The sequence below is a fragment of the Bufo bufo genome, chromosome 9 (genome assembly GCF_905171765.1).
Source record: "Bufo bufo chromosome 9, aBufBuf1.1, whole genome shotgun sequence".
Taxonomy (NCBI): domain Eukaryota; kingdom Metazoa; phylum Chordata; class Amphibia; order Anura; family Bufonidae; genus Bufo; species Bufo bufo.
Window position 1 is genome coordinate 29,098,755 of NC_053397.1, and position 24,561 is coordinate 29,123,315.

General features: G+C 39.2%; 1 protein-coding gene across 7 annotated transcripts in view; it reads left to right on the forward strand.

Annotated features, from left to right (window-relative positions):
* Window positions 1–24,561, forward strand: part of CADPS (calcium dependent secretion activator) — a 434,676-nt gene that overhangs the window by 232,565 nt on the left and 177,550 nt on the right. For 5 of the 7 annotated variants that reach the window (XM_040407754.1, XM_040407751.1, XM_040407753.1 and 2 more), the window contains exons 10-12: window positions 2,324–2,432; window positions 2,646–2,858; window positions 22,378–22,514. In XM_040407754.1, coding sequence (XP_040263688.1) covers window positions 2,324–2,432; window positions 2,646–2,858; window positions 22,378–22,514 — 459 coding nt within the window. Of the gene's footprint in view, window positions 1–2,323; window positions 2,433–2,645; window positions 2,859–12,619; window positions 12,632–22,377; window positions 22,515–24,561 lie in introns of all 7 variants that reach the window. The other 2 variants (XM_040407750.1, XM_040407757.1) reach the window with 2 other exon arrangements.

Below are 24,561 nucleotides of genomic sequence, written 5' to 3' on the forward strand. Positions count from 1 at the left end.
TTTGATGTTGCTGAGCTCACCGATGCGTTCCTTCTTTTTAAGAATGTTCCAAACAGTTGTTTTAGCCACACCTAATGTTTTTGCTATCTCTCTGATGGGTTTGTTGTGTTTTTTCAGCCTTATGATGGCTTGCTTCACTGATAGTGACAGCTCTTTGGATCTCATCTTGAGAGTTGACAGCAACAGATTCCAAATGCAAATAGCACACTGGAAATGAACTCTGGACCTTTTATCTGCCCATTGTAATTGGGATAATGAGGGAATAACACACACCGGGCCATGGAACAGCTGAGAAGCCAATTGTCCCATTACTTTTGGTCCCTTAACAAGTGGGAGGCACATATGCAAACTGTTGTAATTTCTGCACCGTTCACCTGATTTGGATGTAAATACCCTCAAATTAAAGCTGACAGTCTGCAGTTAAAGCACATCTTGTTTGTTTCATTTCAAATCCATTGTGGTGGTGTATAAAGCCCAAAATTTTAGAATTGTGTCGATGTCCCAATATTTATGGACCTGACTGTATATATATACATGGGCGTCGTTAGGTCAAAACATTCGGGGCTGGAGCCCCGGATGTTTTGTCCAGTGCCCCGAATGTTTATGCTGATGGGATTATTATTCTTTTTTATTAGGCTATTCCTAGCCCTCTGGGCAATCCCACAGATCATCCCCCAACCCCCCTTGTACTTGTTCCGCTACTTGCAGGCTGCACAGGTATGAGTTCAGAACTTCAGTCACTTCCGTCCGCAATTCTGTTCTGCACCGCGTGGTCCCGCCATACCCGCCGTAGGAGGTCACGGTTCTCGTGGGGTCAGTTGCCGCAGAACAGAATTGCGGACCAAAGTGACTGAAGTTCTGAACTCATACCCGCGCAGCCTGCAAGTAGCGGAACAAGTACAAGGAGGGGTTGATGGGTTCCAACTTCTGTGATTAGTTTATAGTTGGGGGGGTTTGCTTAATTTTAAATTAGGCTGACCATAGGTTAGGATTATCTGTGGGGTTGTCCAGACGGCTAGGCCCTTCACTGTAGTTATTAACCCCTTTCAGCAGACCCCCATTCATTGAAAGGGGGACTGCTGAAAGGGGTTAATAATTACTGTGAGGCCCCCCCCCCCCCCGTGGCGATGAGGGCTTGGCTTCATGTGGTGGGGGCGTGGCTTCACGTGTGCTCGTGCCCCAGATGTCTTCAGACCCTAGCAACACCGCTGTATATATATATATATATATATATATATATATTGGAGAAATAGATTAGATGGATAGATTCTAAATACATATAGAGATAGATAGATAGATGATAGAGTAGATGACAGATCTTAATTTATATGCAGCCATACACCACACATATTTCCCATGTACAGAGATAAGATATAAGCCATCTAAGTGTTAGTATCAATGACGCTTTCCATTAAACAAACATGTGTTGCTTTCGTATCACAAATAAAGAAAATGTGTTTTTGCACGGCAATACACCCAGGATTTGTATTAACACATAAGTAGCTTGCATCTGTTAGTGTTAGGGAGCGAGCACCCTGAAAAAAGCTCAAATATGCAGCCGTGGGGGGATTTTCACTATAGTTAATAAATGAAACACTACAAGAATTTGTTTTAAGAGGAGCCGCATTGGATGCTTTAAATGTATCCATTTTTAATCCGCCACTAACAGTAGCGGGAATTCTATTCGAAAACCTTAACCAGGTTGTCCACCTTCCAACCACTTGATGGAAAGTATACCATATGTTCTTCTATGAAGGTACCTACCTATAAGTGAGCATGTGCAAGCAGTACTGAAATCCAAACTATTAGCTGCATTGATTGTCAGGACCTCATGGAAGACATTTGCCCATATTATTAACCATCTTCTATGACCTTCAAAGAATTCTTAAATGGGTTATTTGCCTTTACAATCCCTTTTTGTTAGAAGAGTCCCCAAAAAAATAACAGTGATCAGCTCTAATCTGTCGGGATCCAGGCAGCAAGTGCTTGATTTTCCTGCAACACCACCACAGATGAAATGAAGCATTGCATGATGGCCATTAAAATCAGTGGGATGTCCTGGGAATACATTAACATGACAGGTTCTCCAGTGAGAAAGATGTTCTTTGCAGCTGCTCGTAGGATGGAAACCCAAAATTAGGGTAGAATTCCATAATAGTGTATTTTAAAATGGGTTCTCTTAACCAGATAACTCCAAGACCCATTTGGTGGACCCCCAAAGTGAAGCTTCATGAAACATGTGTCTCTGGGAAAAGCTTTCCTACCTTCTTCATATACTCATGTAAAGTTGGTAACAAGTAACGATATGATGCTTGGCTTTCAGGTCAGCCAATACACATTTGCCATGTGCAGTTACCGAGAGAAAAAAGCAGAACCACAGGAGCTCCTTCAACTGGACGGGTACACAGTGGACTATACAGATCCACAGCCAGGTAAGTATATGAATGCTGGCCTGCTTCAATGAGCTGGGAGATATAATTGCAGACTTTTTCGCTATATGATGATTGTGATGGTGTTAGGGTTCCAGAGGACTCATCACTAAATAATTTTCATAAAATCTACTTTATACAGAACCAATATGGATCAGTCAAGTTCTCAGTGTGTCTCACCATGTTTTACCTAGACACTTTATAATATTTTGACAGGCTTAGAAGGAGGACGATCCTTCTTCAATGCAGTCAAAGAAGGTGATACTGTGATCTTTGCGAGCGACGATGAACAAGATAGAATTTTGTGGGTCCAAGCAATGTACAGAGCGACTGGCCAATCACACAAACCTGTGCCGCCGACTCAGGTCCAGAAACTTAACGCCAAGGGAGGAAATGTACCGCAACTCGATGCGCCTATATCACAGTTCTGTAAGTATATGTATAGGCGAGGTGTTTATTAACCATATGTTCCTTTTCTGTTCCTTTATACCTCATGCCCCATTTTTCCTAAAATTAAATTTAAGTTAATTTCTTCGGAGATCAGTGATGCATTGCTCTGCTTTATTCAATTCAGTAATCAGATAACTAAATTCTAATAATTATCTAAGATTATAGCCAAATCTAGGTTTATTACCTTTAAGGTGCCCATACACATTAGTCTAAAGTTGATCAAAACATACAATTTCAACTAAAAGGAACATTCGTTGGGTGAATTTAACAACGAACTATCATTTTAGCTGACTGATGAGAGACCATAATCATCATAAAAGAAGTCAGCCATGTTTACTATGAAAGATCTTTTGTGAAAAGAAAGATCGTTTGTGAAGCATAGATCTTTCTTTGAAAGAACATTTCCAGAAATATCTTTTGGCCATCGCCTGGTTTCATTGAACTTATATGGCCAGTTTGAAAAACTGTCCAGTATGGCCAATATGGACTAAGATGTGTATGGCCATGACTGTGAAACGAACATTTACCAGATGTTTGTTCAACTGCTGTTCAACCATCAACTAACTTCTATCTAATGTGTATGGTCACCTTTAGTATATGTTTGAGACTGAGGTTCCTCAAGTTGCTCAGAGAGAAAGTCCCATTGCAAAGAACAAAATGAGTTCCTACTCGAAGGTCATGGTTTTAGTTTCCCTTCCCAATATTTCCATGACCCTTAGGCCAATTCCCCACCACCATTGTTAGCAATAGAGTTCCACTGGAGAGGTGAGTCCTGCAAAGGTCCTTGACACCCTGTAGCAAAGGGGTGGACCAACCAGGACGGTTTCATCTCTCTCCAAAAGCAGTTATATGTTCTTTTTTACAGTGTGTAAGAGTCACCAGTATATATACACTTACAATACAAGCCCTATGACAATCAAGCATGTATTAGTTCACTTTCACACAGACAAAAGGAAGCATGGGAGGAGGACAAGGGAAGCTTAGAGGAAACATTGTGAAGTAAAGTGGTAAAACAACAGAACATATAGTGGATTTGGAGCTGGACTTTCCTTCACCTAGGGCAATGATTTGGTTTGCTACCATAGCCCTGGCACAGGGAAAGGGTACCGTGTTGCCACCAAGCACATGGGGCACAAGCTCTGAAAGCATCACCTCATCACCCCTGTAGCTACAGCCTTAATTACAGGATGGGTAACATAAAAAAAACACCAATCAAGGTGAGTTAAGGATTATATCACTTTTATAGGCACTTTCTTCTTATCTAAACCCCAGCCAATCCCTGCCATACTCATCTAGACCAACATTTATCACCTATCCATAGGTTTGGTGATAAATATATGGTTAACAGAGGCCTTCACGATTCCAAGAAAAGGGGTCTTTTGTCCCAGTTTGAGTAGATTACTGCTCATGCGCATTCCCATTCCATTTATTGTCTTTAGGATTGACAGAAATAGTGGAGAACAGCTCTCAGTTGTCTCCGTTAGTCCTACAGATAATCAATGGTGGGGCAGCAATTATCCTTTGTCAACTTTTCTGCAGATAGGCCATATAACATTACTGGGAAACCCCCTTGTCCTCCACTATTTGGTGACCAAAGTAGATTATGAGTCCCAGACAACCTAAATAAAACATTTATAAAATACATAGTAGATATGATGGGAGGGGAAGGAGGGGTCTACTTATGTGACAGAGAGGTCTTTGACCCACTCAAGCACCTCTGCCACCCATATCTACACCTCTGGCTAACAGCACCAATGGGTAATGCATGGCTGATCTCATGTTAAGCCTATTAACCGAAATTAGCCAATTCAACAGGCACTGTAATGGCACTGAAACATTTTGTCCGTCATATACTGTATACAGTAACCGTCAATGATTTCACATTTCTTATCTATTGCAGTTGCATTTCAAGCAGGATAACTCAGAAATTGACTATAATCTGATGGTGTAATATGTTGTTAATCTGAAAGTGCAATACTGGATTGAGCCATTCTTCTCCGTGATGGCTAATGCTCTTCATTTCAATTTCCACAGAATTTTCCTAATGACTCATATACCCCATTTACAGCTTGTACATCCGCCGATGACACCTCAGCCTGCTAGAATAGCTGGAATAGAAGGAGGCTGGAAGGTGTGACACCCAGGTGCTTAGTCTTTCCCTTTGTACAGCACATTGTTATCGAGTTCTAGAGTCAGTTGTTCCCAAATGTAGCAACGTGTTAAGTACGGCGATTCACACCGGCACCCCTGACTAGGTAGTTTACCAGACACATAGGTCCTCCAGGTAACGCTAAAAGGATTACTGTCTGTCAGCAGAATGAAAGGTGTATACTTACAACTAAAATAAGCAGAAACAGTGGAAAGTGTCGCTCCATTAAAGTTGCTAGTTGCCCACAGCTTTTAGTAAGGTTGTGCTTTCTTTCCTATGTGTGACTGATAAACGTTGCAAATTATAAAGCTTCCAATAAAGTAACCAGTAATACAGCTCTCAAAGCATAACCTGAAGCTTCTGGCCCCCAACGAAAAATCTGTATTAGGGCCCCCAATTATCATACGTCATAGTACTGGTCTATTTATATGGGGCAGAGGGGACTTTTGAACCCCCTAGGCTCCAGAGCTTAGGTGTGACTGCAACTTTTGCACCCCTTATCACTGCTCCCTCTAAAGTCCCCCATAGAGTATTGTTGGCCGAATCCACCAAGAACGATAGTCTAGGAGCTCATGCACACAAACTTGTTCCGGCCGTTCTGTGCACTGGGGACCGCAATTTGTGGTCCCCAATGCATGGGCACCATCCACCTGCCACAACTTGAATGGGTCTGTGATCCGTTCGTACCGTAAAAAATAGAACAAGTTACATTTTTTTAGCTGTGCGAAGGCCTCGGTTTCGCACCGGTCCTTCCGGATTGCGGACCTATTTGTGGGCTGCTTGCGGGCCCCACTATGGGTTTGTGCATGAGGCCTACTGTATATGGGAAGCTCCCATCTGACAAATTCTGTTGAGGGGAGGGGTGTGAGAAGAACTGGGTGAACTGAATTGTTTTTACCCCATCCTTTTTTCTCCCCGGAGAGAATGTAATGCCAGAAGTGTCTGGAATAGCTATCTCCATGTTGACAACACATACATGATGACCTGAACAGAACGTGTATGGGGGGAGTCAGGAGAGATCCCACACGATCGTTCGGCTGACACCTATTAAATGTGTACGGCCAACTACTGTATGCTCTGGAAATTATAGGGGCTCTCCTGGAATAACTTTATATGGCTGCTAGCAACCCATCCTAGAATGTAAGGAGGACTGCTTGACTCTACTTGCAGAGCTGTCTAGGGTGGTGAGGGCTCAGGGCCTCATTACACACTATCATACCAGCATATACTACATATTGGTGACATTTTCTGTCAGGCTGCTCAGCCATGATGGCATATCGTAGGCAGGATCACGTCATAGAGTAGTGTGATGTGTAGTAAGGCCCTGCTCCCTCACCCACCTATGTAGCTGGTTGTAACTTGTCCTCTTCACAGTTTTGGATGGTGTTGGCCATTTTAAATCATTCCCGGAGAACCCTTTTAAAGTTAAAAAGTGTAAATGATGCATGCAAGTACTGCTGCTATTAGGCTTATTGACCTCATTAGCTTGCTAACTCTTTCCTTTGCAGAGAGCATCACTTTTGGGGTACACTGCCCCTCTATGGTCCATGTTCTAGGCTGGTTTTTAAATGGGTCGCACATAGATGGCATAATTGTGTGGTCGATTTTTTTTGCTGTCCCATTCACCCATTATAAAATGATTCGTAAACTGACCCATTGATTTTAATGGGCCAGTGTTCGGTCCTGGTGCTGTTCGCTGTACACTTGGACAGCACCCCAAAACAGGAATGTTATTAATACGTCCCTGCTAATATATAATATTTTATCTGTTTTAGGGCAATTCCTTTATATTTGGTTGGAAGAGGGCTGTTAGCTTTTTATTCAGTATTCTTTTATAAATAAATATATTATATATATAAATACATAAATATATATATATGAAAAATTCCACGGCACTTCCAAAAGTATATCAAATAAAGTGTATTTCAATCACCAAACCGAAATGTTTCAGTCCTCTCACTGGGACTTTTCTCAAGCACTGCTTGAGAAAAGTCCCAGCGAGAGGACTAAAATGTTGCAGTTTGGTGATTGAAATACACTTTATTTGATATACTTTTGGAAGTGCCGTGGAATTTATTCTTTTGCATTTTTTGGAGGTTGGATCGTTCCACAACTGCTGGCACCCCTCTACAACTTTATGCTGTGCTGCTCGCATTCTTTGGATTATATATATATATATATATTGTGACACAGTGAGGGGTTTTGTCTGGCAAGGCAGGTATTTTCCTCCCAGCATGTGCGGCTGGGCTGATTTCCAGCCAGGTGAGGTCAAATACCAGACCGGTTTTTAAGCGCCGGTCCGTGTTTTGGCAGCACCTGGATGTCCTTAAATAGGCAGCTGGGCTCAGTAGAGATGTCTCTGTTTTTGGGATCTGATGCTTTGTGCCGTGCTGGAGGTCTGAGAGCTGCACGCTGGGGAAACAGGCCCCCTAAAGCCTGCTGTGGACTACTGGAGGCAGAACTGCCAACAAGGTGACTTGTGTTATATGAACTTTCCATTGTGTGTGAATTAACACCAAGACTGCAAAGTTACCTGCTGTTTTGTGCAATTGCCTCAAGTGTGAATAAACACTGACATTTTGAGTTAAGAACTTGCATTTTGCCTCTGTACTGCGCCCGCTTACCCCATCTACCAGAGCGAAACCCCACAATATATATATACGGGTACACTCATGCAGCACACTCTGCATGCAGACTTATTGTACTTTGGACTATGTCACTTAAAAAAGCACATGTGACAATAGTGACAATAATGCCTGATTGATCATTGCATGGAAAAAGAGGCCAACCAACGAACGGAGGAAGCTGGAATTGTCCAATTAGTATTCCTAGCCGCACTAACATGATCTGACCACTGGGGGCACTATTACTATACAAGCCATCCCTATGACTAAGATATCTCATCTGGGCAAACATCATGGCAGCTTCATTTTCTTAACATTTATGGTTATATATTAAGTCACTAACTCCTTTCCATACAAGTGTTACTTCTTTTTTCATTTTAGTTTTTCTGATATTTTTCTTGTCTATAATCTTCTGGATTCAGTCTGTCAACCCCCCCCCCCCCTCTTTCATTAACCCATGATCTGCTCTATAATATTTCATAGTCTTGATTGACTTTGGTTTGGCAGTCAGAGAGTTAACTTAGTTCAGCGATGTCCAGGTCCACACACTGACTTGCAGCCTTCTCCTTCTCACGCCCTGTTCTCCAAACACTGCCCGCTCTTATGACCCGACCTCCAATTAGGTGAAAGTGCCTGTATTCTTCTGGTGCCATGAAATCTTCTTCTCCACTGATGCTGGAAAGTGCCACCCGGACTTAGTCATGGGTGTAGTTTACTAACACAATTTAAAATCCTATACAAGAAAAGGACAGTTTAATTGCATTTAACAATTTTACAAACAACCCCCCCCCCCCTCCATTATCTCCTACTTTCATTGCATAGATTTCAATCAAAGTAAATGCTAAAAACTACGGTAATACTTTGCAGCGTGTATCTGGATACATTGTTTTTTTTTATCTTCGTTCCTGTACAAAGCTAATTCCCAAACCCTATCATCAGAGACCAGTGCACAAGAGAAAGGAAATTGCGGCACTCACCTTCGGATGTAAAAAACTTTCTTTATTCCTCCATTGATAAAAAATGGGTCAGCGGGACAGACAACATAGAATGCACATGTAAATAAATCGGCAACAGCCGTTTCGCGCTTGCATGCGCTTCCTCTGACCTCAGCCAGACCGAGGCCAGAGGAAGCGCATACAAGTGCGAAACGGCTGTTGCCGATTTTTTACATGTGCATTCTATGTTGTCTGTCCCGCTGACCCATTTTTTATCAATGGAAGAATAAAGAACGTTTTTTACATCCGAAGGTGAGTGCCACAATTTCCTTTTTCTTGTGCACTGGTTTCTTGAAGATATTGCCTGTCAATGCAGAGCACCACCGGATGATTCACTATATATGCTTTGGTTTGCATTTGTGACGCTATCAGTATAAGACTGTCATGACAGTCACGTAGTGCCACTCAAGCTTTTTCTACGGTCTCATTCCTATCATCAGAGAGAAATGCATTGTGGGAGCTCAGATGACACAGCACTAAGCTTGGTCACATGTCTGTCAGCGGAGTTGAGACAAACCGTTGTCTGTTTCCAAGACAAACGGGCAGGATTTCTAAGACGTACATAGAATGAAGACACAACCAATCAGATTCCAGCTCTGTACTTTACAATACATGTTGGTATAGGTCAATGACTATATCAGGGTTGAATAAACATAAAGGAGAAGTAGCTCTGAACAGGTTCAAGACTAGTAGAAAGGAATTATTACACTTATTTACTAAAATCTGTAGTACTGTTTCTCCAGAAGGAAATCTGCTCTAGTTAAAGGGGTTTTTAAGGAATTGAAAGTTGATGATCTATCCTTAGTATAGGTCATCAATATCTGACTATATCTGAATATTCATCCCCCATCGTGGCATCTGAGATTAACATTCAGGTCTTTCAGGGGTTAATCTAGTAAAAAAAAATACTCACCTTATCCATTTGATTGCATAGAGGCCGCCTCGACCATCTTGATTGAAGATACCACGCAAAATCTCACACCGTGACATAATGATGTCCTATTACGCTGGTCGGCGTGGTGACATCATACGTCACTGCATGTGAGATTTGGAGCGGTATCTTTAATCAAGATTGTCTTGGCGGCCTCTTTGCGTGCAAATAGATGAGGTGAGTATGTCTTTTTATGTTTTTACTGTCATTTCATGGAAAATTGATCTGTTACCACGAAGTGTGAGGAAATTCGGCTTCAAGGCAAATCAAATTTTACCTAAAATTCGGATCGAAGTTTACCTCGGATACTTCGATTCGCTCAACTATAGTCATCATCAATGGAGATGAGCGAATTTCTTAAAAGTTCGATTCGGCTTATTCGCCGAATTTCACATAAAAATTCGCTTCGTAACGAATTACTTTGTCACGAAGCGCATTTTTTTTGTAAGTAGCGGGTGCAATGACAGGGAGCTGCGATAGCTCCGCCCCCGTAATTGTACCCCTCAAATGCCACGTTTATACATGATCGCGGCATCGGAGTGTAAAATTAACAATAAAAAAATTTAATCAAACTTACTGCCTCCATTTGCTCGCGACGGGCCGGCCGGCCGCCGCCATCTTGCTTGAAGATCTCAGCCAAAATCGTGTGTGGCGCAAGATTACATCATCACGGCCCATCGCAAGCAAATGGAGGAGGTAAGTTTGAACTTTTTAGTTTTTTTATACTATTTCAGGGTAAATCGATTCGCTAACATGAAGCACGAGGAAATTCGGCTTCTAGGCGAATCGAATTTATCCTGAAATTCGGATCGAATTCCACTTCGTGGGATTCGATTTGCTCATCTCTACGCACCAATATTTAAGTCCCAGAATACCCATTTAATAGTGGAGTTTTAAGAGCAGGTGAGCCCCTCAATTACATCCATATTCCCTAATAGGTTATAGTACATAGATAGGAATTAGCAGAGCAGGACTTTTCCTCTTATAGAATTTCCCTTAGGTTAAAAATCTCTTAGGAAGAATCTTTCTGCCGAATATATTGCAGAGATTTTACAGCAAAATCTGTATGTACTTGTTTTTGCTGCAGATTTCACCATGTTTTTTACAAAGGTCCATGATCTTTCTCTGTTTTAGTAAATCCACCATACTTGTTTTTCCGCTTCTTGTGGATGGAGTTTAAACACCCCATTCACATGCACTGTACTGCAATTTGCTGTGGATTTGCCATCTCAGACCTGCACCCGCCAATCCACCGCGTGTAACTTTAACCGTAGTTGTAATCTTAAAACTGCATTATTTTTAGGAAGAGTCTACATAACAAAGTAAGCTGTTATATTCTTCCAAATATTCCTAATGAAAAGATACTTAAAGGGCTATTCAAGGCTTTAATATCGATGGGCCATCCTTAGAATAGGCTCTTTGATCTATGGTGGTATAACTCCGGGCACCCTCCAAATCAGACAAGTTAGAAAAACCTTTCACCATCAGTCAATAGCCCATGTGTTCATAGTTAAATAGCTTGCAGAGTTATGGTTGTATATAGCAAAAAAATAAATAAAATGGCCAGTCACCTATCCTGATGCTGCTTATCACCAACACCTCTGCACCCCATATTGAGAGAGCCACACCCCCATTCAATTTCAGACTAGTATGATACTTGGGTCCTTTGGATAGACTAATTCCTTTGACTAATCAGAGTTGGGACATCTCACACCTCTTCATGGGTTGTAGGAGGTGCCCTTGAGTACAAATGCCCTTGCCAGGACAACTCCCTTCTAATATCTCCTGATGACCTTCCTCCTTTCTTATGTTGCTAAATTTGTTGTACCTTGTTTGAAAATGGGGAGAAAGCATGATGATTCCAACCTGACATGGGATCCTTTCTGTCTAGGCTCCATTGCTCCTGCCTGTATGGCACGTTCAATTGTACTGGAAGGAATTCCCAAAAATGTAAAAAAAAACTGAAATCCAGTATTGCATTTTAAGATGCTTAACTTTTTCTTTCCTTTCAGACAGGTAAGGTGAAATCAATGTTATTTTATTTGTCTCTAAAACTAGAATTTCCTTCTCCTTATCTCCGTCTAGTATATATCTTTTCGTGTTTAGAGAAACCTAGAACCATAGACAAGCTTCTCTCCTAGAACCCAGCCCCCGAGCATTTCAACATGTGTTATATTGCAGAGAAAGACATGGTTCACTCTCTCTTTCAGAGCTGTCTATGGGGAACAAGAGGGGTACATAGACTGTAAGAGATGCCTAGCGTCAAATTGTGCATCCATCCTCCGGTCAACCAAGATTTTTCATGACTCGAGTTAAAATGAATATCAAGAGGCAGCTCTGAAATTTAGGGTGGACATCATTTTTGGCATTTAAAATCTCAAAACTAGACCCTGCTATTCATTCATTTGTGTGATTCCACAAATCACTTTTATTTGGCTAATTGAGAATCAGTCTAATGCCTCCCCTACTTCTTTTTATTTTCTGTCTTGTGTCTTTTATCTATCTGTATATCTAAAATATTATTTTTTTTGGGAAAAATGATATCCATGACACACTATGGGATGTCATTTAAAAAAACACGCTAGCCTATTGCCTACCGTTAGCTTCATAAAAGTGACCACCTGTCTGCAAGCACCTACTGTCTGTCCTGTCTGTCGCAGTAGAACATTCAATCAAACACATGCCCAAAAATATCATTGAAAAATAAAATATATATATATTTTTTTCGATTCAAATAAAATGCTCTATAACTTGATTTTCACATTCATGTTTGATCCTCTTATCTTCTGATGCCTTTTTTTTACCTATATGGAATGATCGGGCACTTTTAACATAGATATGTTTTCATGATGTAAAAAAAAAATACAATTTAAAAAAAAAATCTAAAAGTTGACTAGAAATTCAAAAAGTTTTCTGAAGGTTTTCTTTTTCAATCTTTGCCTGAACCCTAGTAACTTAACTTGCTAAACTGGGGCCCCTGTCTGCTTTCCTGAGTCTTTATGTTGTTCTGGTTTGTTTCTTCTTACCCTGCAAACTTCTAGCTGGACTGAAGGGTAAGTGCTTCCCTATAGATGGCACAGCTCAGATAATCTGACCAGATTATCTGACACATGCAGTGTGCTTTTTTTTTTCTTCTAAACCTTTCTCATGTTTAGATTTGTAGTCAAATTATTCATGTTTTCCTAAATCTAGGTTTGACTTGTAAGTTTCCATACTGAAATTAGGATGCATGTGATGTTTGCATAATTGCCTTCTCTCCTTGGCTTGTACTCTAGCATCGCAGGATGCTCTTGATCAAGATTTTATTTTATTTATTTTATTTTTATTTTCCCTATTTTTGTGTGTATGTATTTTCTAAGGCCTAATACCAGCAAAGTTAATTTCAATTTATTTTTATTTTTTTATTTGATCTCATGGATTGCAAAATGCTTGTGACCAGATCATCTTGCACTGCAACAGGAAAATGCAATTTTTCATTTTCTACCACATATTATTTTATATTTTTGTTGAATGGTTTGTCTTTCAATGTCATTGGTGGTTTCGATGGGTGGCATGGATGAGTTCACATAAATGCCTGTAATGTGCAACAGTTAGTCAGGAACATAGCATTAAAGGCACATTAACCCTACTACAAAAGTTTAATGGTTACTGCTGTATAATATTCCTGTTGCCAAGCTTTTCTTAGGCTGTGTTTACACTTGCATTGTGGTTTTAATTAATAATAGAAACCAACAGACCCCTCTGACTTATAATGGGCTCTTTCTGGTTTGTGGTATCCCTTTTGTTGGCAGCAAAAATAGACCTGCATGCAACATTTTTTACCATTAAATCTTATGTTCAGAGCTTCGAAAAGCATAGCCTTAAAGGGGTTCCCCACTTTGAATATTACCTTTTCACTAGAAGAATCCAATGATGACAGCGTTTTCCACTACTACCCCCCAGTGATCATAAGGAATCTGTGGGAGAACCAGGAAGAAGATGTTCAGTTCCCCAGCAGGGCCACCATGGGTGAAATGAAGCATTACAAAGTTCCTATAGTTATTAAAATGCAGGGCCCTCCAGAGTGAGTACTTAAAAAAGTGTCCCAACAGGACACACTAACCTATTACAAAAAAAATCCATGACCTCCTGTCCTGCTAACCTCTCACATCCAAACCTCAATAGCAAAAAAAGTGCTAATTTTTTATTCACATGGTCTTAAAAAATTGTGAAATGGCCTCTAAAATTCCAGTTATCTGGCATCAGATGGTCCAGATATGTTGCCAGAATTTTTATCTAATTCCCGAGCCATACATCAGAACCATATAAGAGGTACATCAGCTGTTTCCGGATGTTAAAAATATCCAATATGCCACTTGCATTTTTTATGTATTTTTTACATTTCTAGTCGTAGGCCGTAAGAAGTTAATAGTAGCGTTCCTATTGAAATATATATACTTTTTCTTTTTTAATCTCTAATATTTAATCTCCTGTTATAAATTTAAGAAACAATTTTTTAAATTCTCTCATTTAGAACCAGAAAATGCTTTTATGAAATGTTTCCTACACGCACTGCTATTCCATACTGGATTTTTTTTTCTGCTTCAGAAAATCTGCCCATGAGACGTCTATCTCAGTGGAAACTAATGTATGTTTTGCTTTTTGTGGCACGCTGGTAGTTCAAACCCTAATTTAATTTAGAAGTAAGTGATTTCATAGAATGTTCCTCGATGTAACTGACAAAAAAGACATTGCAAAGGTAAGGGGAAAAATCAAGCTACTCTTACACTGGCTGCAAAGCGGTTGATGACAAAATCATTGAGACGTTTTCCAGTCTACATTTACAGTATTATCTTTGTGCAGTATATCTTTAAAAAATATATACTGTATGTATGTTAATACCTTTCCAACTGTGTCAAAATAGAAATTAAGGATCCAAATAGAATTCTAATTCTATCCGGACATTTTCAAAACTAGAATGCAATCTTATCCCTTTCTCCTCTTGGCTTAAAGGGAAACTGTCACATTGAACATGGTGTCTGAGCTGAAGGAGCTGAGCACAGTGATATATTGTGTTATGGAAAACATTCGAGTATAATTTGTAATTTATTCATTTATATGCTTGCTCATTCTTGGCTTTGAAGTCCAAGAGGCGGTCCTATCAATGATTGACAGCCTTCCCTCTGACTGTGTATACAGAGAGAGCTCTCAATCACTGATAGGACCGCCTCCTTGACTGTGAAGCTGAGAATGAACAGAAATTTAAATGAATTAAATAAAATTATACAGATTTTTTTGTTATAAAATTACATATCAATCCGTTCAGCTCCCCTTGCTCTATAGAATGCTGCTGGCTGATTGCACTGCATTTTCCTGGCCACAGGTTCCCTTTAAACATACAATAAAATACACAACCTTTAACAAAACAATATAGTTGATACCATGATAAAAATTTAGGCAATTGATTCTTCAAAAAGTTTAAATGTAATGGCTTACTAACAGAAATGAGGTAATCAATTCTAAACAAATTGAATTTGCCTCAAATTTTGGTAAAATTTGATCTGCATCCAAATCTGGATTTTTGGTGATTGAATTGGGGCAAAGTTCAGAGAGTATGAGAGAAAAATAATTATAAAAAAAAAATAAAGAAAACATATTAGTCCTAGAAGACTTCGTAGTGCCATACACAAATTGGAGCTGGACACTAATCAAATGCATTAACTAATTCAGCCGAATTGAATCCAAATCAAATTTTAAGCAAATTGCTTGTCAGCATATGTAGGCAATATACTGATTATTTAGAGAGAAGATTGAAAAATCCCAAGATGGTGGTTGAGTGCCTTTAATGTAGAATGCTACAATGCTATTTCAATATCAGTGGATGATCTGTTAACCCTATTTTATTTTTCTCGTTTCTCTTATAGTCCAGTTGAGTTGTTGAGGTTATGGATGTTTGGTTTGTTTCTTATCACTTATTTCTCTAATTTTATGTTTCAATAACCACAAGGGCGTTAGACTTGTCATGAGAGTTGGCAAATATGTATTTGGAGTATTTTGAATGCAATATGAGATGGAGCAGGTGACGTCCCTCCTGACCATGAATACAATACTCCTTATCCTTCCTTCTTTCTTTCTCTCCTTTATTTTGCTTACATTCCCCTTGGATAGCAGGCAGAATCTTATCCTTCTTCAAGCAGATACAATATTCTTTTTTTGGGGTGTCTGAATAGGACTCCAGCAAAGCAATGCTGCAATATGATAACATGCTGGAGGTTGCTATTTTTTTTAGTAAACCAAAAAACTATATTTTTTAAGAAAAAAAAAAAAGGGAAAGGATGAATGAGAGAACGAATGAATGGACTTCTTGGATTGAAATCTCGGCACTTTGCACCATTCGTTTCCTTGTGAGATCTTGACGATTGTTTGTTCTGCTTGACATAAATCTTTTAACACTCCATTCAGTTCACTGCTATGTTTTTCTTGTATGATCAACTCGTATCTGCTACATTAACTTTTTGACGTTTCAGGCATTTCGGCATCTGGAGGCCTGCCATAACCTTGCATTATCTGGCTTGTCTTCCTGCGCCAAAAAGCATGAAACCCAATTATAACATTCCACAATAATAGCATGAACAAAATGTGCGCAAATCACAAAAAAAGCATGCTACTTTTGACATATGTTCCCATGAACTGTATTTTTGAATTATCTGCTCATTAAATATGAACAATTTTGCATAAAACATATTCAATGACTTTTATGCTCTGTATTATTATGCTGTTGTTGTTATTTTATGCCGATGATTATTCTGTTGCCATTCGGTACAGAGTATATCCATCTACAGTTCTGTAACTAATGATAAAGCATTATTTCTAGATGAATTCTTGAAATTCAACAAATTATTTTTAAGCATTTTTTTAGGGTTTTATTTATTATTTTTAAAATTATTAGTATATTTTTAAGTTGCATAATACGTTTTGGCAATGGCAATGAAAAGTGCATATTGGCACCAATAAGACTTTCAAAACATGTCATTGGGATTTATAGATTTTTTTGTTGGAGGCCCACTAGCACATACTTTTGTTAATATTTTTCAATTTAGAAAATAAAATGTTTTCATATTTAAAATTCTCTTTACAGATAGTAGACTAATCAATGTATAATATCATTATCATACTCATAATTTTTTTTAACTGTTGTTTTTATAGTATACATAAAAATATGGTGATGAATTTAAGAAAAAGCATGTTTTTCTGAAAACATAAAGAACAATGTTTAGGAATAATTTAGCATAAATAATGTAGTATTAAAATAGATATAATAATAAAAACTGTGCATCATAATAAAATATTCCTGATATATTTTTTTTCTAAATTATAAAAAATGCATGCTTGGAGCACATATGTTTGTGTGTTTGCGTGCGTGTGTTTATTTTGGGCCTCTAGATTTTTGAATGTGTGCAGTGCGCAGTTCTTTCCTGTTGCCGTGACTGACATAAAAATATGGCCGACACAATTTTGGTTTTGTTAGCCAATACTAAAAAGTTAATTCCAACTCACCTAATACATGGGTTATATATATTTTTTTAAAGGCACATACACACAGAACCACACATGCAAGTGATTTATTATACTGCTCCTTTATAAAATACTACCTTTAAAGCAGAACCTGCAGCCTGGGGAAAAAAAATCTAAATTAAGACAAATACAGATGTAGCAATCCTCATTTTGATTCTTAACAAGTTAAGTCAACAATGGCAACAAACTTTTAATTGACTTCAATAACTTTCAGTGGCTGTGATGTGATATCACACTCAAGTTTAGAATTGCTACATCTGTATAGCATACAATAAAAAAAAAACAGTAAATACACTTCCATACAACAATACCAATAAATGTTATTTTGCCTTAAATTACATATTTCACTTATATAACCATTATTAAATTACAATTTTTCATGTTAAAAAATATCGTATTTGTTGTTTTCATGAATATGTTCAAACATCACATGACCGCCACTAATATTCAGGTCAGGAAACTTATGTTGTGTCTCTGTTTTTTGTACTGTACGTAAATCCTTTGTTTAATTGGATTCCTGTGTCAAAACGTTCAAAAAGTTAAATAGATTTCATGGGTATAGGGGATTTTACTTTTGATTTTGACTATAAAATTAAAATAAATATTTGGCTTAGATTTTTACCATGAAAATAGATTTTTTTTGCATTTGTGTTTCATTTATTTATTTATTATTTTGACATAATATTTCTATAGTGTCAAAAAAAACTAAATTAAAATTAACTGCTTACCGACAGATGGCCCTGTAAATTTAAAAAAAATTTTCCTCTTTCGATTACTATAAAGGATCACTTATCAAAGCCGGTCTGCTGCTGGTGTATGCCCTTGTTTCACTTGTGCTTTTGGTATCTGATGAGAACTTTTAATGCAGCCTTACATTTCATATTCAAATCTCCTAGAAGATTACCCACTTGAACTATAGAACACTAACAGCATGCACAGCAGGAGACTGAGTGTTTCTCAGTGGTGGGCAAGAGTGTTTTTTTTCTTCCATCAAAATCAGCCACATTTTTTTTTTTATGTATGATTTCACCTCCGTTTATAAAAGATAAAAAAAAATACAATTAAACTAATCCCTATGTATTTTTTTGGTAAAATATAGGAGCCATAATTTAGCATTAGGAATACAAATACTTTTAATACAAAATATATTTTCACCCTAGGGTAGCTGACATTACGTAATTTTATTTAGAAAATCTAAAATAAAATCACTTAAAAAAGAATTGCTACATATTTTCAGAGGGTCCTTGATCATAGAGAATGGACAGTTGAATATGTATGCAGGAAATGTTTTTGCTAATTTATTCATGAGTATGGGAAAATTGGTCCTTGTTGTGCCCTCTTATTAAAACATTTGGCGTCTCTGCCTGTTTTAAAAAAGTGCACATGTTCAACAAGTAAAAACAGTCCAACATATCTACCAGAGCCCCCAATGGCTCCTTTCATCTCAAATAACACCCCTCCACTTTTTGTGGTCCGATAGGTAGGACAGTCCTACCAAAATTGAGATCGTGTGGCCCATTTTCCTTATTGTACCAATGATTATATGTAATAAAACATTTACATATGTTCCTTGTGACCATTCCAAGATATTTTTGTGTGTGTGTGATTTATTAAAAATCGACAACCTTGAATATATATATATAAAAAAATATTGCTGTTGAAATGTACGTGTAGTCCATGTGCTGTTTAAACAGCAAACAAATATGACAATAAATGGGGCTATTCATTATCAGACAATTTAAGATGCAGATGATGGATGTAAATAAATAAAAAAAAACTCTAAACATGAAATAAACATTAATATAAATGATGCTGTAATTCTGTAACTTCCAGAAATTGAAGGGTCTTTATGTCAAGTAGCAAAAAGAAAATGTGCATCAAGATGATAGATGCATTTTCTCATGCCCACACTGCTTTTCAATCTCTGATGGCCCCTTGCTAGGACCCAAGGGATCTGCTGTTATCTTTTGGGAAACCTGGCAGTAAGTGTTCAATTTCCTGGCAGCAACCCCACAGTAGAAATTAAGCATTACACAATGTCTATAATTCAGGGCAGGACAAGTCCTCCAAATTGAGGGAAAGTCTTTGAAACTGCTCGCCACTCTAGTCTATAGTACATTCGGCCACATAAAAAAATATCTGAATTATAAAGAAAAAGGTTGCATAATGATTCAATTACATTCTTCTAAAACAGGCATGCTCAACCTGCGGCCCTCCAGCTGTTGTCAAACTACAACTCCCACAATGCCCTGCTGTAGGCTGATAGATGTAGGCTGTTCAGGCATGCTGGGAGTTGTAGTTTTGCAACAGCTGGAGGGCCGCAGGTTGAGCATGCCTGTTCTAAAACATGTGTTCATGCTAGAGGGCCACCTCCCCATTCAAATCCCATGGCATTGATTTTAGCATGAGAAGTCCTTGGTGGTCCAATTTTTTGTACTGTAGCCTAAGAACCCAAGCCACATCATGTTTTGCAAGTTAAACGGGGTTTTAACAGGAATCCTATCAACACTGAAGGACCAGATACCCATATCTCCCATTCTCTCACCACATTTGAATTTCATGAAATTACTAGATATTGTATACATTGTGATTCCAGACGAGGGTCACTGTCACCCAATAAAGTTGAGCAAGAGTTTTTCCAACCACTGAACTGAATGGCAGAACATACAGTATCAACAAGTAGTTAAAAAAAAATACCTTTGGTTGCCAAACTGCAGTTTTTGTACTGTAGCGCAAGACATTCATCTAGGTAGAATTCTGAGAAAGACACTCACCTGCATGAGGAGTCTTATATGCTAGACAACACTCCTCTACAGTATGCAATTAGCTTTACTTCCAAGAAGAACAAAGAGCTAAACCTCTGATACTATAACTAGAGATGAGCGAGTTTTTCAAAAGTTCGATTCGGCTGATTCGGCAAATTTTACAAAAAAATTTGTTTTGTGCCGAATTACTTCGTTATGAGGCGCATTTTTTGTAAGTAGTGGGTGTAATGACAGGGAGCTGCGATAGCGCTGCCCTCCGTCATTGTACCCCTTTAGATGCTGCGTTCATACATGATCGCAGCATCTGAGCGTAAAAACAGTGTCAAATGAACATAAAAAAAAATGAAATCAAACTTACCGTGTCCATTTGCTCCGATGGGCCAGCCTCCGCCGTCTTGCTTGAAGATCTGGCGCAAAGATTACGTCATCACGCCGGCCGATGTGGTGACGTCATACGTCACCAGGCACGCGATTTCGACCGAGATCTTCAATCAGGATGGAGGCTGGCAGCCCATCGCGAGCAAATGGAGGAGGTAAGAATGAATTTTTTTGTTTTTTATACTATTTCAGGTAAATTGATTCGCTTACACGAAGCACGAGGAAATTCGGCTTCAAGGCGAATCGAATTTATCCTGGTTTCTCAGATTTCTGGAAAATATGGAAATTAGCTTTCTTTCTAAAGGAGAAGAAAGGTAAGGATGGGTTTCCTTGCTGACTACATCCCCTGTTAAAATGAATGGAGACATTCAGCTTCAGAAAATCTGCAATAGAAGATTTAGAATATAGTGCTATATATTCGTATTTACGAATATTCTAGATTTTTTTCATCTGAACCCATGATCCCTCCCTGCTTCTTGCTTGTGGGCCAATGAGAAGGCACAAATGTCTTTGTCTGTGCTTAGCAACATACCTAGTAACCAATAGGAAAGTTGCCTATCCCTTACCATAAAAGAACCTCCCCAGCAGCCATTTTCTAAAGTTTATTGCAGTTATAAAAGAGACATCAGTGTCATTGCTGTGCTCTGTGCTTTGTTGTATTACATTAGACAGTTAACTTATATATATAATTCAGATAGTTAGGGGGAGATAGTCAGTGTAGGTTAGATTGATCTATAGTGTAGCTGATAGGTTCCAGTGCAGGGTGTTAGGCAGTGTAATAGGTTCTGCTGTCCATACATACATGCTACAGACATAGTGCTGTGATGTCACAAGTTGCACGTATTGCGAAAAATATCATTAATTGCCGAAAATTCGCAAGCGCAAATATATTGGAGCACTCTATCTGCATATAAAGCTATTCTAATGTTCTGCCGTGCCAACCATTTTCTCCAGTCTCAGGAAACTTATACCAGCTTAAAAAATTTAGCATAAGTGACGCACGCCTGTATTTCGCGTGCATTACACAAATATTACATTGCCGATTTTCACAATCAAGAATATTATATATGACGAATATTCTACAAAATATTCGCAAAATATTGCGAATTCTAATATTGCCCCTCCCGCTTATCACTAATCAGAGGCTTAGGGTTGCCTTACACCAACAGATTATCTGACCAATGTCTGTACAATCAGATGAGTAGTTAGTGTGTATAACAAAAGATCTGTGTGTGTAATTATTGGTCAGAAAATCTGTCAGATAATCTGTTGGTGTAACATAACCCTTAGCTTTGTGCTTCTTTCTGAAGGAAAGCCAATTTTCATACCCTAGAGGAGTGTTGTCTAGCATATAAGACTCCTCCAATGGATGAATCTCTATCACTTTGAATTTTGAGAAATTTACTCATCTTTAATGCAAGCCACATCATGTTATGCAAGCCACACAAGGTTTTAACAGGAATCCAATTGATGTGTAGGATAAGATGACCATCTCTGCCATTCCTGCTTCACCAAATATGAATCTCATGATTTTACTAGATGTTCTACACATTATGATTCCTGGTGAGAGTCACTTCCTCCCAGTAATGTTCAGCCTGCTTCTTCCAGTCGCTACACTGAATGTTGGAAGATACAGCATCAACAAATAGTTGCTAAAAAACTAGTTATCAAAAAATTGCCCAAAAAGACTAACATATAATAAAATGAGATCCATTTTTTCACTTCTGTTTGTACAAGCATACATACAGTATTAACACACTAACTGAATGATTTAAAAGTTTAAAGAATTTGAACATCAGAAAAAAGATGTGTGGGCCTTCTACTTGTCGTAAATGACCCTACAATACTATGTGTCATCCCTTTGATTCTACTTTTCATTTTTAAATGTAGAAAAAGCTAATAAGTTTATAAAAATAATGCTCTCCTTTCGCTCAGGAGCTTAAGGGAAATCTAACTGAATTATAAAGTCCATGTCCAGATAATTTTTTATATTGATGTTATTATATATGGCTTATATTTTTGATATTAGGCTTCATTGGGTGAAAAAAATATTATTTCTGTTCCTCTAAACTGTGTTTTTCTCCACACATGAAAACAAACAGATGCCGACAGAGCTCAAAAACATGGCATGGATGAATTCATATCTTCCAACCCGTGTAACTTTGATCATGCCACCCTATTTGAGATGGTTCAGCGGCTTACATTAGACCATAGACTCAGCGACTCATACTCTTGCCTGGTAAGTGGCCACTACTTATATATATTAGTCAACTTCTGAGGGTGTTTGATATCATAAGGGTTGATGTCCATAGTAGAAAGTAAAAAAAAACTCTGCAAAGTTAAATGAACCCAGAAGTAATCAAAATCCGCCAATATTATAAAAATGTGTTCACCTTGATGAGATGGAAATATCTGTTTGTGTAGTTGAGGAAAGATATTACTATACTGGGGCTAAAGTCATGCAATGCAACTTACTCACGTTTCAAGACTCAAAAGTTCTTTCTTCTCTGAATTTACAATAGAAAACATGATGTTTCGTAGTCATTTGCATTGATCCTGTGACTGTGATAAGATGGTATTATTTATGATGAAAAAAATTGTACATAGATCAGTCAGGGGGACAGTCAGCAGCTACTGCCCAGATTTGGAGCAGAGATCTGCTGCTTCCTCCTGTAAACCTGCAAGTAGCGTTGAGAGTCACATGGGAGCAGGTGTTGCGAGCAGCCAGGGACATGGACATGAGACTGGTGAGGGTGAAATAAGTGACGTGCAGACAGAAGTGGATGATTATGCAGCTGATTGCATGTGGGAACCAGGTGAAGAGGGGGCTTCATCATCATCAGGGGGCGATAGAGGCAGCTTGCCCGTGAGCCAGCGGCAGGGTGGCAGCATTCCGCTGAGACGACAGGGTGCGAGAGTGGCTGTAAGGTAGCAGGGTGACAGCAGCGTGATATGTGGAGCCAAACTTGCCCGGTGTAGACTGTCTGGTACTCAGGATCCTACCTAGTGGTGCACAGTTTCACAGAGGCAGAGCCAGGCAGTCAACACGCAGTGGTGGGAATAAAATTCCATACTTACGGGTAGGGGAATTTTTCATCAAGTCGATGGAGGATGTCAGCGTGGCTGTATGTAGGATCTGTGGGCAGATGGTGAAGAGAGGACAGTGTACCAATGTTGGCAGCAGGGCCCTGCGTCAACACATGGTGCATCACCATAAAGTGCACTGGAAAAACCGTGGCTCTAATGTAGTGGTACATCCTGGTGACACATCTCCCAGCAGCCTCCACCCCTTTTCCAGCAGTCAGGGCTCCACCACCTCATCAGAAGGGAGCTGTGTTTCCTTCCCATCATCTACTGGTCCTGATGCTCCAACTACTCCTCGTCACGTGTATCGCCAGCAATCGATCACCAAGGCGATTGCAAAGAGACAACAGTATGCATGCACTCATTCAACAGAAGCTGAGCCTGCTCCTGGCCAAGTTTCTGGTACTACGGTCCCTCGCTTTCCATGTGGTTAACTCTGTACATTTCAGAGAACTGATGGCTTGTGCCAAGCCAAGGTAGAGAGTCCCAAGCTGTCACTACTTCTTTAAAAAAGCTTTACCAGCAGAAGGAGGGTTGGTGTCTTGTGCAGTTCTTGATAAGTGGAGCTGTACCTATGGTCAAGGACAATATATGTCCTTTATACTTGGCCAGGTGATGGCAATGCCGCCTCTGCATTCTCATGCTGTCATTGCGGTGCCAATGTCCTCCTCCATCTCCTCATCCTCCACCTTGTCCTCAGCCTTCACTGTAGGCACAGTTTGGAGTGGTCCTCAGCATACCACATATGCAGAGCACGGCGGTGTCACGCTTTTCTGCACCTAGTTTGCCTGGGTGAACTGAGTCACACCAGGGAAGAACTGCGTCATCAACCAAGAATTTAAATCATGTCTTTCTCCTTGCCAACTGAAGATCAGAACCATGATCTTTAATAACGGGAAGAACATTGTGTCGGCACTGCGTCAAGGAGGGCTGACCCATGCGCCCTGCGTGGTGCTCATCTTTAATCTGGTTGTAAATGTCCTGAAGTCTTTCACCCAACTGCAAGACGTCTCGAAAATGGCCAGGAAACTGTGCATGCACTTAAGCCACTCTTACCGTGCAAAACACACCCTCCTCCTCTACCTTCCACATGTTTGACCAACTATATGAGCAGAGGAAGGTTGTTAATGATTTTTTTTGAGGATGCAGGAGGACAGGGCTACTCCCCTGTGTAACTATGATGTTAGCCAGTGGTAGCTCAT